The sequence below is a fragment of the Protomyctophum bolini genome, assembly GCF_963924005.1.
Source record: "Protomyctophum bolini genome assembly, chromosome: 1".
NCBI classification, from domain to species: domain Eukaryota; kingdom Metazoa; phylum Chordata; class Actinopteri; order Myctophiformes; family Myctophidae; genus Protomyctophum; species Protomyctophum bolini.
Window position 1 is genome coordinate 733,955 of NC_137862.1, and position 14,440 is coordinate 748,394.

Genomic DNA, 14,440 nt, shown 5'->3' on the forward strand with positions numbered 1-14,440 from the left:
AATCTATTCTTGATGAAATCAAAGCATGGATAACCATCTCCAGCTGTTTTTAGGGGGAGGTAGGATTTGACCGCGGCGATGATTGGAAGAAGAGAGTTTTAACGACGAAGCTGATTTGTTTATTAAGTTTAAAATCTTTATCAAAAATAAAACCAAGAGGGGGGACAGTGGCACAGTCGGTAGTGTTGTCGCCTCACAGCTAGAAGGTCCTGGGTTCGATTCCGGCTGTGGGCGCTGGGGGCGTGTTCTCTCCTCTGCGTCATCAGAGCCCATACCCGAGGCGGGGTTGGGGAAACGGCCTTTCTGTGTGGAGTTTGTATGTTCTCCCCGTTTCCCCTAGGGTATAGTACCCTCACATGTTCTCCCCGTGTCCCCTAGGGTAGGTACCCTCACATGTTCTCCCCGTGTCCCCTAGGGTAGGTACCCTCACATGTTCTCCCCGTGTCCCCTAGGGTAGGTACCCTCACATGTTCTCCCTGTGTCCCCTAGGGTAGGTACCCTCACATGTTCTCCCCGTGTCCCCTAGGGTAGGTACCCTCACATGTTCTCCCCGTGTCCCCTAGGGTAGGTACCCTCACAAGTTCTCCCCATGTCTCCTAGGGTAGGTACCCTCACATGTTCTCCCCGTGTCCCCTAGGGTAGGTACCCTCACAAAAACATGCAGTAATCCTGGTCGGAATGTGTTAAGGAGATAACCGTTACAAATGCTCAATTCAACAGACCCATTCAGGATTCTAAAAACGCCTTCTCAATCCTGACCTAAGTTTTAAGGGTTTATAGACTTTAGAGAGGTACTTGTCTTTATCTCCTTGGGTAAATCATTCCATTGCACCGTTTGTACTACATGGAATACAAGCTACTGTTATGCTAATTACTGTCTGTTATTTACTTAGTATTTTTTCTAGTAGTATTATTCACTGTCTCTGTTGTTTATGTATCGTTATTTCTGTCTGTATGATTCCAGAAGTGTCCACCACAGAGCAGAGTCTCCAACTCCCAGCCTTCTGTCTGTGAAGAGTGACTGGTCTAAAGGAATTCCTCCTAACTTCAGTAACGAACCTGGACTTCCTGATTCACAGTATGTCAACCCTCCTATAAATATATACAACACTATAACACTGTAACACTATACAATATACACTATACACTATAACACTATACAATATAACATATTTTATTGTGCCGGTGAGAAGGCGGGCAGCTGTGTTCTGCACTACAGTAGCTGTAAACGCCTGAGTGACGCCTGGTCGATGCCAATATACAAAGAGTTGCAATAATCTATTCTTGATGAAATCAAAGCATGGATAAGCCCATACCCGAGGCGGGGTTGGGGAAAGGACCTTTCTGTGTGGAGTTTGTATATTCTCCCCGTGTCCCCTAGGGTAGGTACCCTCACCTTTTAACCTATTCAGGATTCTAAAAACGCCTTCTCAATCCTGACCTAAGTTTTAAGTGTTTAGAGATGCACTTGTCGCTCTAAACTCCTCTCTCCTTGGGCAAATCATTCCATTGCACTGTTTGTAGGGATGTCAGGGGGTAACCGGCTAGTAACCAGATCGTTTTTAGTAATAGTACAACATAAACATTACAGACTGTAGTTGTCACTGTACAATACTTTAAAACAGTTGTCATGTTGCACACATGCCTAAAATTGCTGTTATTTGCGCCGCCCAGCTTGTCACACTCCAGGCTGCATGAACAGCGCTGCTCGGGCGCTGTTTTCTGCCCCCTCAATGTCCCAAAGTTCTCTGTTGTACTCCGTCTCCCCACACTGGCACGCTTAGCCCATGATGCGTCCAGTGGCTTTATAGTTAGGCTATAGGCTGCTCAGATCTGGACTGGACTTATTTATGTTTTGGAATAGAACCGGCGGACCTCTGTACTGTAGACACGCAGATGCATGCATGCAGATGCGATGCGTTGTTTATTGATGATTAAGCCTACAACAATTTATTTATATTGTTAAATGTTGCTTTAACAACATTTTGTTTGTCTTTTAAAAAGGAGCATAAATAAATGTATACCATTCGTCTACCAACTTTAATTATGTAGCCTATACATGCATATTACATTTGGGGTATTATATTAAAAAAATAAATTAATAAAATCAACAACCGTTAATTAACCGGATAATGCCATCGGCTACCCGGCTTGAAAATTAACCGTTAGATACATATGTATCTATATGTATATATTCTATTGTCTTCATCTATATGTATCTATATGTACAGTATATATTATATTGTCTTCATATTTATGTATGTATATATTCTATTGTCTTCATCTATATGTATCTATATGTATATATTCTATTGTCTTCATCTATATGTATCTATATGTATATATTATATTGTCTTCATCTCCACAGAGAGACATTCAGAAACACACCTGGACAGAAGACATTCAGTCGAACCACACCTGGACACAGTAAGACTGGACACATTTTACACTGACATTTTATTTCAATGAATGAAATGGTTAAATAGCAGCAGACTCATCAGATTAAATATACTCGTTGTATTCCTGTCTCATTGTCCAAATACAAATACTGATGATAAACACATACATTTAGACTAAAAAAACGATCCAATGTTTTATTTTAGCCAATTTTCTCCTTTTTTTCTTTTACAAATTTAGATTTTCTGGAGGATATATACATAGTAGTTTTAATGCTATGGATTGTTCAATGTAAAGTTGTAAATGAAGCATAATGTTTAACATGTATTAATTGTCTCCTCATATCAGATGTCCGTCTGCCGGGGTATTTAAAGGTCTATAGGGTCACTTTGGACGGTCTTGAACATGTGACATTCGTCACTGAACATCCCTCCCTCTCCAACATCTACACAGACCTCCACCTATCAGCGGGAGGGAGTGAAGGGGTTAATCAGCAACATGAGGTGTGGCAGCTTGAGACCGCCTCCAGCATGAAGACCCTCTATGACGTCCTAATCAAGTGCCGTTCCATCTTTAAGACCGTCCTCCCTGGCAGAGACACACCCAGCAGCAGAGTTCTGACCAATGGCATCGCTGGCATCGGAAAGACATTCTCCGTGCGTAAGTTCGCTCTGGACTGGGCGAGAGGTTTGGAGAACCAAGATATAGATCTCCTGGTTCTCTTCGCATTCCGGGAGCTGAACTTGGTCCGAGATAAGCAGCACAGTCTTCTCTCACTGATCCATGGTTTCCATCCAACGTTAGAGAAGCTCACAGCAGAGCAGCTTGCTGCCTGGAAAGTTGGCTTCATCTTCGATGGTCTCGATGAAAGCAGGTTTCCGCTGAAATTCCAGAACGTTGACGTCGATTCTGACGCCTTCGACAACAATGACGTCGTCTCTGATGTCACGGTGACATCATCGGTGGGCCTGCTGCTGACGAACCTCTTCAAGGGGAATCTTCTCCCCTCGGCTCTCTTCTGGATAACCACCAGACCTGCAGCAGCCAATCAGATCCCTCCTGAATGCGTTGACATGGTGACAGAAATACGAGGGTTCACAGAGCCCCAGAAGGAGGAGTTCTTCAGGAAGATGTTCAGTGATGATGAGGAGCTGGCCAGCACCATCATCTCACACGTGAAGACATCCAAGAGCATCCACATCATGTGTCACATCCCAGTCTTCTGTTGGATGACCGCTACCGTTGTGGAGGACCTGGTGAAGACAGGCAAGAGAGGACAGATGCCCAAGAACCTGACCGGGATGTACAGCCACTTCATATCGCTCATGATAAAAAGGATGATGACAAAGTATGATGAGACTGACAGGGATGTTCTTCTGCAGCTGTGCCTGCTGGCGTTTGTACATCTGAAGAAAGGCAGCGTCACGTTCTACCAAGAAGACCTGGAAGAGTGTGGTCTCGATGTGAACCACGCCGCGCTGTACTCGGGAGTGTGCACAGAGGTCTTCAAAGAAGAGACCGTTCAATCTCAGAGAAAGATCTACAGCTTTGTTCATCTGAGCATCCAGGAGTTCCTGGCTGCAGTCTACCTGATGCACTGTTTCACACAGAAGAAGAACATGAAGGTACTGAAGACATTCCTGGGAGGAGAAGAAGACGAAGACGAAGACGTCTTCCTGCAGAGAGCCATGGAAGAATCCCTGAAGAGTATGGGAGGAGGAGGAGGAGGAGGAGAAGGAGAAGATTCCATGGAAGAATCCCTGAAGAGTATGGGAGGAGGAGGAGGAGGAGGAGGAGGAGGAGGAGGAGGAGGAGGAGGAGGAGGAGGAGGAGGAGGAGAAGAAGGAGAAGGAGAAGGAGAAGGAGAAGAAGACGAAGACGTCTTCCTGCAGAGAGCCATTGAAGAATCCCTGAAGAGTATGGGAGGAGGAGGAGGAGGAGGAGGAGGAGGAGAAGAAGACGAAGACGTCTTCCTGCAGAGAGCCATGGAAGAATCCCTGAAGAGTATGAATGGAGAAATGACCCTGGAGGACTTCCTGCAGAGAGCCAGCGAAAAAGCCCTGAAGAGTAAGAACGGCCACCTGGACCTCTTTGTCCGCTTCCTTCATGGCCTCTCGCTGGAGTCCAACCAGAGTCTGTTAGGAGGCCTGCTGGGTCACACAGAGAACCATCCAGAGAGCATCCAGAGAGTCATCAACAACCTGAAGGAGATGAAAATGAAAGATGCGAGTCTCTCTCCTGACAGATTCATCAACATCTTCCACTGTCTGATGGAGATGAACGACCACTCAGTACATCAGGAGATCCAACAGTACCTGAAGTCAGCGGACAGATCAAAGACACAACTGTCTGAGAGCCAGTGTTCAGCTCTGGCCTTCATGCTGCTGACGTCAGAGGAGGTTCTGGAGGAGTTTGACCTGCACCAATATGACACATCATCATCAACATGGGGGAGATTCAGACTACTCCCAGCTGTGAGGAACAGCAGAAAGGCTCGGTTAGTAGTCATGTGGATAGAAAACCTGTTAGATTCAATCTACCATCACACCATATAATAATAATCAGGTCTCAAAGTGTGTGTGTGTGTGTGTGTGTGTGTGTGTGTGTGTGTGTGTGTGTGTGTGTGTGTGTGTGTGTGTGTGTGTGTGTGTGTGTGTGTGTGTGTGTGTGTGTGTGTGTGTGTGTGTGTGTGTGTGTGTGTGTGTGTGTGTGTGTGTGTGTGTGTGTGCACAATATTTTTACATTACATTTTTTGCCTAAATGGAACTGACTGACACGCACAGAACAAAGTAAAAAGAATAAATAAGATAACATTCATAGATCAATCAATGCAAGTTACACACTGAAGTATTAAACCATTTTGGGCGGGAACCCATTTTGGTGTTTTAAACATTATGTTATGCTTTAGCTTTTGAAAAATAACAGATCTACAAGCTCATAGCGCGCCACTCAGTTGCGCGCTATGAGCTTGTAGGTCTGCTATTTTAATCGAAGAAAGACTGACATAGAAACATAGCTTTTTCAGAAAACTGTCAGGATGTGTAGAAGACATTTTTTGAATCTGATCTCAGGTCAGAATGGGTTAATACAGATTATCTGTCTTTCACTTTGATGTTTTCTGGTTCCCTGTTCTTATATGACCTGTCAATATCTGACCAACTAGACTGTTCTTATATGACCTGTCAATATCTGACCAACTAGACTGTTCTTATATGACCTGTCAATATCTGACCAACTAGACATTGGTACATTTACATTACACTTTATAGTTCATTTCATTTAACATGAATTTGATCTAATCTGTGTTGATGATCACTGATTTTACATCATCTACATTTACAGACTTGTTGGCTGTGACCTCAACGAGGCACAATATGAGATTGTGGCTTCAGCTCTCAGCTCTAATCCTTCACATCTGAGAGAATTGGACATCAGTTATAATGAGATAGAGGATCCATCCATGGACCTGCTCTCTGCTGCATTGAAGAGTCCAAACTGTCATCTGGAGATACTGAGGTCACATTATTATTTACATAAGTTCTGTTTTATTATTTATAGTTTGATTCTTAATAATAAGAGTGTTAATAAAGTTGACATCATGGTATCCCACTGATTAGAATAATAATATGGTCAGAGTTTGTGTTGTCTAGTTCACACTCTCACATCACAATGCTACGGTACAGTAACTACAATATGTGATCCATCATGGCTGCTAGGGGATTATCATTATGTGAACTAATGGGGTACAGTGATTACAGTATGTAGTCATGTTGGCACGCACGCACACTTACACACACACACACACACACACACACACAATTCCTATGTTGGAAGATTAAGATTATGATGATTTACTTCACATTATCCCTGCCTTCTCTTTCCATCTCTTGGGGTCTTTACTCCAAACCTCTGATATTCAGTCCAGATATTTCATGTGTAATTACAGACTTGCTGGCTGTACCTTCACACAGACAGGATTTGAAGTTCTGCTCTCAGCTCTCAGCTCTAATCTTCTCCATCTGAAAGAATTGGACCTCAGTTTCATCTGCCTGCAGGAATCACAACTGCTCCAGCTCTCTGCGTTACTGAAGAGTCCACAGTGTGGACTGCAGATCCTGGGGTAAAGAATGTGTGTTCTCTCTGTGTGGATCTCTACTTGAACATCAACAGCACTTTGTTAAATGTGTATTTCTCTGCAGGTTGTCAGGCTGTGGAGTCACAGAGGAAGGCTGTTCTTCTCTGGCTTCAGCTGTGACCTCCAACCCCTCCTCCCAGCTGAAACAGCTGGACTTGAACTTCAGCCACTTAGGAGACTCTGCTCTGAAGAAGCTGTCTGCTGCCCTGGATACTGTCAAGTGAGTAGACTTGTGTAGAGCGGCCGTCAAAGGTTACAGGTTAAATTCCCGGCTCCTCCTGGCTGCAACATGTCGAAGTGTCCTTGAGCAAGACTCTCTGAACCCCTAACAGCTCCCGATGAGCATGCATGTTTTCCTCTGCCATCGGTGGGTGAATGTGAACTACATTGTAATGTAAAGCGCTTTATAAATACAGTTTCCCATATTATCATATCATATTACCATATGATCCATGGTTCATTCTAGCAGAGATTTAATATACAGTAGATAGTGTCTATGTTCCATGGTTCATTCTATAGATTTAATATACAGTAGATAGTGTCTATGTTCCATGGTTCTATTACATAGATTTAATATACAGTAAATAGTGTAGGTTCTATAACATAGATTAATATACAGTAGATAGTGTCTATGTTCCATGGTTCTATAACATAGATTAATATACAGTAGATAGTGTCTATGTTCCATGGTTCTATAACATAGATTAATATACAGTAGATAGTGTCTATGTTCCATGGTTCTATAACATAGATTAATATACAGTAGATAGTGTCTATGTTCCATGGTTCTATAACATAGATTAATATACAGTAGATAGTGTCTATGTTCCATGGTTCTATAACATAGATTAATATACAGTAGATAGTGTCTATGTTCCATGGTTCTATAACCTAGATTAATATACAGTAGATAGTGTCTATGTTCCATGGTTCTATAACCTAGATTAATATACAGTAGATAGTGTCTATGTTCCATGGTTCTATAACCTAGATTAATATACAGTAGATAGTGTCTATGTTCCATGGTTCTATAACCTAGATTAATATACAGTAGATAGTGTCTATGTTCCATGGTTCTATAACCTAGATTAATATACAGTAGATAGTGTCTATGTTCCATGGTTCTATAACCTAGATTAATATACAGTAGATAGTGTCTATGTTCCATGGTTCTATAACATAGATTAATATACAGTAGATAGTGTCTATGTTCTATAACATAGATTAATATAAAGTAGATAGTGTCTATGTTCCATGGTTCTATAACATAGATTAATATACAGTAGATAGTGTCTATGTTCCATGGTTCTATAACCTAGATTAATATACAGTAGATAGTGTCTATGTTCCATGGTTCTATAACATAGATTAATATACAGTAGATAGTGTCTATGTTCCAGGTATATATATCCGAACATTGATATATTATTGTTTTAGGGTCTATTTTTTATGTCCAATGTATTTGTATTTGGTTCATAAAGTTAACATAACTATAACTAAATGCATTTGAAATTAAATAAAAATGTTACTTTTCAGGATTCCAATTAAAAAATAGCAAAACAATAATTCACGATTTCAGTTCAAATAATAGCAAAAATAGCTGATCCACAAGCTCAAAACGCGTCACATTGCGGCGTGTTTTGAGCTTGTAGATTGGCTGTTTTTGCTACGACAGTAGTGTGCAATGTAATGTGTAATATGTGTCCCTCTGGGGTGAGGGTGGAAATATAGCAGAACTCTGACTAGGGAGATAGGTGGGTTATTGTTCTGAGTTTTAATTCATGTAGAATGTAATTAGATGTAATTACTTACCTCTGTCATCGGTGTATGAATGTGTGTGAATGGGTGAATGTAATGCACATGTAGTAAATCGCCTTGGATAAAGGTGCTATATAAATGCACCATTTACAGACAGTACATGTGAGGGACTTTAATAGTTTCTTTTAAACCAAAAAGGCTCTTTCACACACTTATGCCGCAGTGTGCCAGTAATCACCCTCCTTATTTGTGCCTAAGGTTGCCTATAGACAATTTTAATATAGCCAATCACAAGCTCCGTTGTAACCAAATGGACCCAAAACAATCTCAGATTTAAAGGTGCAATAGACCACTAGATGTTGCTCTCTGAACACCTGTTTCATGAGGGTTCTTGCTTGACTCACATCTGTTCTGTAGGGCAGCAATATTATGCAGTTTGCAACGCTGCAATATGGTAGCCTGGCCAGTGTTCATTTTGACAGCTAATTCCAATTTAGTCTTTTGAATAACACACGCTTTAGTTTTAGTCCTATTTTACTCATCTGAAATCGTCTAGTCTTAGTCATCAAAACTGGTGGCAGCTGCCTCCAAGCGTCCTTTAGGGGGGAAAGTACAAAGTCTTGAAAGTCTTGATATCGGAAGGTCGCCAGTTCGTATCCCCGTACCGGCACGTTACAATTACCACCGCTGAAGTGCCCTTGGACAAGGCATTTGAACCCCTACCATGAAATGTTCTATGAGCAGGGCCTGGCTGTAAACTAGTTCTTGAGCTTAGTCCAGTTACCCTGGGTAAACATAGTACCTTTCCTTTCCTTTATGGTACCAATGTGTGTGATGTTTGGACAGAGTCTGTGGGAGAATGATGACAAAATGTGTTTAGTAAATATTTGGTGGGCCTAAAACAGGCCGATGTGAGACATTAACCCATTTAGGCCTAAGGCCGATTCTAAAAACGCCTTCTAAAGCCTGACCGAAGTTTTCTGAAAAACTTCAATTATTATTATTTTAATAATATTTTTTTATCCCACGATTCTGTAACCCATTTTTCACCCCTGTGTCAATGATCTAATGTGACCCTGGGCTCTACACACCCTCCGCCAACCTAGTCCCCATATATGGGGGACAAGGGGAGAGCAACGGACTTGAACTCATGCTTCCTTCATGCCTGAGAGTCCAAGTTGCTCCTTTACACCTGACAGGGGGGAGTTTCCGTGAAAGGAACACGTTATTCCAACCAGTTCCTTTCCCCTCCATCAGGCGCCCCGGCTGGCCAGGGGGAGGCAGTTTATTGACCAGGATTACTGCATGTTTTTTTTAGGGTACCTACCCTTCATAAACTTAAATTATTTATATAGCAGCATCAATTATTTTAAAATTTTGAATACTGTCCATACTGTACAGAACCCAACAATGGGTTCCCGGCCTGAGGGGGTAAAACACCAAAAGGGGTTCCCGCCCAGAGCAGAGGTTTTGACTTGATTCATTGTTGTTCTACTTCCTACAGTGTGAATCATGGAGGAGAACACTGGACTAAACCTCAACTCCTTACAACACGTGAGTCTGTCTGTCTGTCTGTCTGTCCTTCTGGGATCTATCCTCGGACCCTCCTTTTCCCTCTACACCAAATCTGCTGAAAATATTTTGTGGAACTAGGGGCGTTCCAGGGGGTCCGTGGAGGGTTCCAGGGGGTCCGTGGAGAGTTCCAGGGGGTCTGTGGGGCGTTCCAGGGGGTCCGTGGGGGGTTACAGGGGGTCCGTGGAGGGTTCCAGGGGGTCTGTGGAGGGTTCCAGGGGGTCTGTGGAGGGTTCCAGGGGTCTGTGGAGGGTTCCAGGGGTCCGTGGGGGGTTCCAGGGGTCTGTGGAGGGTTCCAGGGGGTCTGTGGAGGGTTCCAGGGGTCTGTAGAGGGTTCCAGGGGTCCGTGGGGGGTTCCAGGGGTCTGTGGAGGGTTCCAGGGGGTCTGTGGAGGGTTCCAGGGGGTCTGTGGAGGGTTCCAGGGGTCTGTGGAGGGTTCCAGGGGTCCGTGGAGGGTTCCAGGGGTCTGTGGAGGGTTCCAGGGGTCCGTGGAGGGTTCCAGGGGTCTGTGGAGGGTTCCAGGGGTCCGTGGAGGGTTCCAGGGGTCTGTGGAGGGTTCCAGGGGGTCCGTGGGTTGTGGGTCGTTCCTCGATTTTTCAAAAATAGCAGATCTACAAGCTCATAGCGCGCCACCGAGTGGCGCGCTATGAGCTTGTAGATCTGCTATTTTTCAATGGCTAAAGCATAACATGATGCTATAACACCAAAAGGGGTTCCCGCCCAAAAATGGGTTAAACACTTTATCCATATTTTATACGTTGGCTATGTTACGACACAATTAGTCTAGGGGTAATTAAGTGTAACATTGAATGGACCGACAGGACACCAGCTTCAAAATGCGAACATTTATTTTATATATGGATGAATAAATAGGGAAAAGACGAATGTTTTACAGAATAACAGATTAAACTCAAAAGAAAACCTAACAAACAGACACAAAATAATACTACAACTAAAGCAAAACAAATTCCTTTCCGAAGGGAATAAATTAAGGAATAACTATAATCAAAAGTCCACAACTGTGTGGCGGCTGGGAGAGAGAGGGTTCCGGCCTGTCTCCCCGTTGTCTTCCAGAACAGACTGACTCATATAGTATAGGTGAGTAGGAGAGAGAGGGTTCCGGCCTGTCTCCCCGTTGTCTTCTAGAACAGACTGACTCATATAGTATAGGTGAGTAGGAGAGAGAGGGTTCCGGCCTGTCTCCCCGTTGTCTTCCAGAACAGACTGACTCATATAGTATAGGTGAGTAGGAGAGAGAGGGTTCCGGCCTGTCTCCCCGTTGTCTTCTAGAACAGACTGACTCATATAGTATAGGTGAGTAGGAGAGAGAGGGTTCCGGCCTGTCTCCCCGTTGTCTTCTAGAACAGACTGACTCATATAGTATAGGTGAGTAGGAGAGAGAGGGTTCCGGCCTGTCTCCCCGTTGTCTTCCAGAACAGACTGACTCATATAGTATAGGTGAGTAGGAGAGAGAGGGTTCCGGCCTGTCTCCCCGTTGTCTTCTAGAACAGACTGACTCATATAGTATAGGTGAGTAGGAGAGAGAGGGTTCCGGCCTGTCTCCCCGTTGTCTTCTAGAACAGACTGACTCATATAGTATAGGTGAGTAGGAGAGAGAGGGTTCCGGCCTGTCTCCCCGTTGTCTTCTAGAACAGACTGACTCATATAGTATAGGTGAGTAGGAGAGAGAGGGTTCCGGCCTGTCTCCCCGTTGTCTTCCAGTAACAGACTGACTCATATAGTATAGGTGAGTAGGAGAGAGAGGGTTCCGGCCTGTCTCCCCGTTGTCTTCCAGAACAGACTGACTCATATAGTATAGGTGAGTAGGAGAGAGAGGGTTCCGGCCTGTCTCCCCGTTGTCTTCTAGAACAGACTGACTCATATAGTATAGGTGAGTAGGAGAGAGAGGGTTCCGGCCTGTCTCCCCGTTGTCTTCTAGAACAGACTGACTCATATAGTATAGGTGAGTAGGAGAGAGAGGGTTCCGGCCTGTCTCCCCGTTGTCTTCTAGAACAGACTGACTCATATAGTATAGGTGAGTAGGAGAGCCATGATCAGGAGCACTCCCACTCCAGACCGACAGCCAGTCAGGGCCCATCACTCCCTGACAGACGGGCCAGCCTCAGAGGTGTCAATCATCAATCAGTCCACCTGCGGATGATTAGGGAAAACACACACAGGCACCACTCCCCCCACCCTAGTACTGTGTAGTTGAGAACAATATGAGAACTTCTGATAAATATTCATATATATCCTCCCAAATATACACTATAATGATATAATGATCCCCGATCATCACAGGCTATTTAAAAATAGCAGATCTACAAGCTCACAGCGCATCACTGCGTGCCGCGCTTTGAGCTTGTACATCTGATACTGTGTGTGTGTGTGTGTGTGTGTGTGTGTGTGTGTGTGTCATTGGAGGGTTCCAGGGGTCCGTGGGGGGTTCCAGGGGGTCTGTGGACGGTTCCAGGGGGTCTGTGGGGGGTTCCAGGGGGTCCGTGGGGGGTTCCAGGGGGTCTGTGGACGGTTCCAGGGGGTCTGTGGACGGTTCCAGGGGGTCTGTGGACGGTTCCAGGGGGTCTGTGGACGGTTCCAGGGGTCCGTGGAGGGTTCCAGGGGGTCTGTGGGGGGTTCCAGGGGGTCTGTGGACGGTTCCAGGGGGTCTGTGGGGGGTTCCAGGGGGTCTGTGGACGGTTCCAGGGGTCCGTGGACGGTTCCAGGGGTCCGTGGAGGGTTCCAGGGGGTCTGTGGAGGGTTCCAGGGGGTCCGTGGGGGGTTCCAGGGGGTCTGTGGGGGGTTCCAGGGGGTCTGTGGAGGGTTCCAGGGGTCCGTGGGGGGTTCCAGGGGGTTCGTGGGTCGTGGGTCGTTCTTCGATTTTTCAAAAATAGCAGATCTACAAGCTCATAGCGCGCCACTCGGTGGCGCGCTATGAGCTTGTAGATCTGCTATTTTTCAATGGCTAAAGCATAACATGATGCTAACACCAAAAGGGTTTCCCGCCCAAAAATGGGTTAAACACTTTATCCATATTTTATACGTTGGCTATTTAAAAATAGCAGATCTACAAGCTCACAGCGCATCACTGCGTGCCGCGCTTTGAGCTTGTACATCTGATACCTTGTGTGTGTGTGTGTGTGTGTGTGTGTGTGTGTGTGTGTGTGTGTGTGTGTGTGTGTGTGTGTGTGTGGTCGTGCTCCGTGCACGTATCATTCAGTGAAGGATGTATTTAATGTGTACTGTGTTGTTTTCTCATCAGATTTCCAGCGTCTCACTCTGGACACAAACACAGCACACTGTGACCTCTCTCTGTCTGAGAACAACAGGAAGGTGACCCGTCAGGATGGTCAGAGTCATTCATATCCTGACCATCCTGACAGGTTTGATAGACGGCCTCAGGTCCTGAGTTCAGAGAGTCTAGATGAACGCTGCTACAGTGAGGTACAGGTCAGTGGAGTGGTTAGGATAGGAGTGACTGACGGAGACATCGGTAGGAAAGGAGCCGGTCGGTACTGTGGGCTTGGAGGGAATGAACATTCCTGGAGTCTGGTCTGTGTTGATGGTCAGCGTGGTGACGGTTACTCTGTCACACACAATAGTAAGACGACTGTCCTTCCTATCCGTCCCTCTGGCTCCAACAGAGTAGCCGTATATCTGGACCGTCCCGCTGGGACTCTGTCCTTCTACAGAGTGTTAGAGGACACTCTGACTCACCTGTACACCGTCCAGACCACCTTCACTCAACCGCTCTATGCTGGGTTTGGGTTGAGCCCTGACTCCTCTGTGTCTCTGTGTGAGGACAGACAGGCTGTGAGGACAGACAGACAGGCAGACAGGCTGTGAGGACAGACAGACAGACAGACAGGCTGGGGTCACCATTAGGGTCATCTGGGGTCACGGTTAGGGTCATCTGGGGTCACGGTTAGGGTCACCTGGGGTCACCATTAGGGTCATCTGGGGTCGTTGACATGTAAAAGTAACACAGTGGTTCTCAACCTGTGGGTCGAGACCCTCTTATTTTCTTAAGATTCATTTTCGGCTTTTCTATTGTATTCTATTCTATTCATATTCTATAACAATCATATACCTCAAGGAAACATGCACACGCACACACACACGCACACACACACACACACACACACACACACACACACACACACACACACACACACACACATAGTGTGTGTGCATTGGGTCCAGATGGTTCAAATGGAACCAAATGGACCGCGACGGGGCACGGCACCTCCCATAAACATCCACCCAATCCACTTCTCTCCACCTGAGTCGTTCCCTGAGAGACAAAGACTTTGAGAAGCTGTCCAGTGTGTCGCAGCGTGAGCTTGTAGAGCGGCTATTTTGTGTAAAAACTGTCATTACGACCGCATCAAGGCCCGCCAAATGTTTTATTCCAAAGACTGACTAAAACTAAAATAGAAATGTGCTGCCCAAAACAACACTGTTGTCACAATGCTGTTATCTTATATAACTATATATTTGTTGTTATATTTGAGATGTGTTGATTAAAAAACATATTTACATTTCATGCTGTTGAACGCCTTCTTTGACCCTCCCATGAGC

General features: G+C 45.1%; 1 protein-coding gene across 1 annotated transcript in view; it reads left to right on the plus strand.

Annotated features, from left to right (window-relative positions):
- The window catches only part of LOC308314748 (uncharacterized protein), a gene marked incomplete at its 3' end in the record, with an annotated part of 37,796 nt that extends 24,091 nt beyond the window's left edge, over positions 1-13,705 (plus strand). Inside the window, exons 12-20 of the mRNA XM_080762416.1 lie at positions 965-1,078; positions 2,369-2,427; positions 2,746-4,164; positions 4,303-4,894; positions 5,740-5,913; positions 6,344-6,517; positions 6,597-6,752; positions 9,795-9,844; positions 13,122-13,705. Coding sequence (XP_080618542.1) covers positions 965-1,078; positions 2,369-2,427; positions 2,746-4,164; positions 4,303-4,894; positions 5,740-5,913; positions 6,344-6,517; positions 6,597-6,752; positions 9,795-9,844; positions 13,122-13,705 — 3,322 coding nt within the window. The remainder of the gene's footprint in view (positions 1-964; positions 1,079-2,368; positions 2,428-2,745; positions 4,165-4,302; positions 4,895-5,739; positions 5,914-6,343; positions 6,518-6,596; positions 6,753-9,794; positions 9,845-13,121) is intronic.
- Between the last annotated feature and the right edge of the window lie 735 nt (positions 13,706-14,440).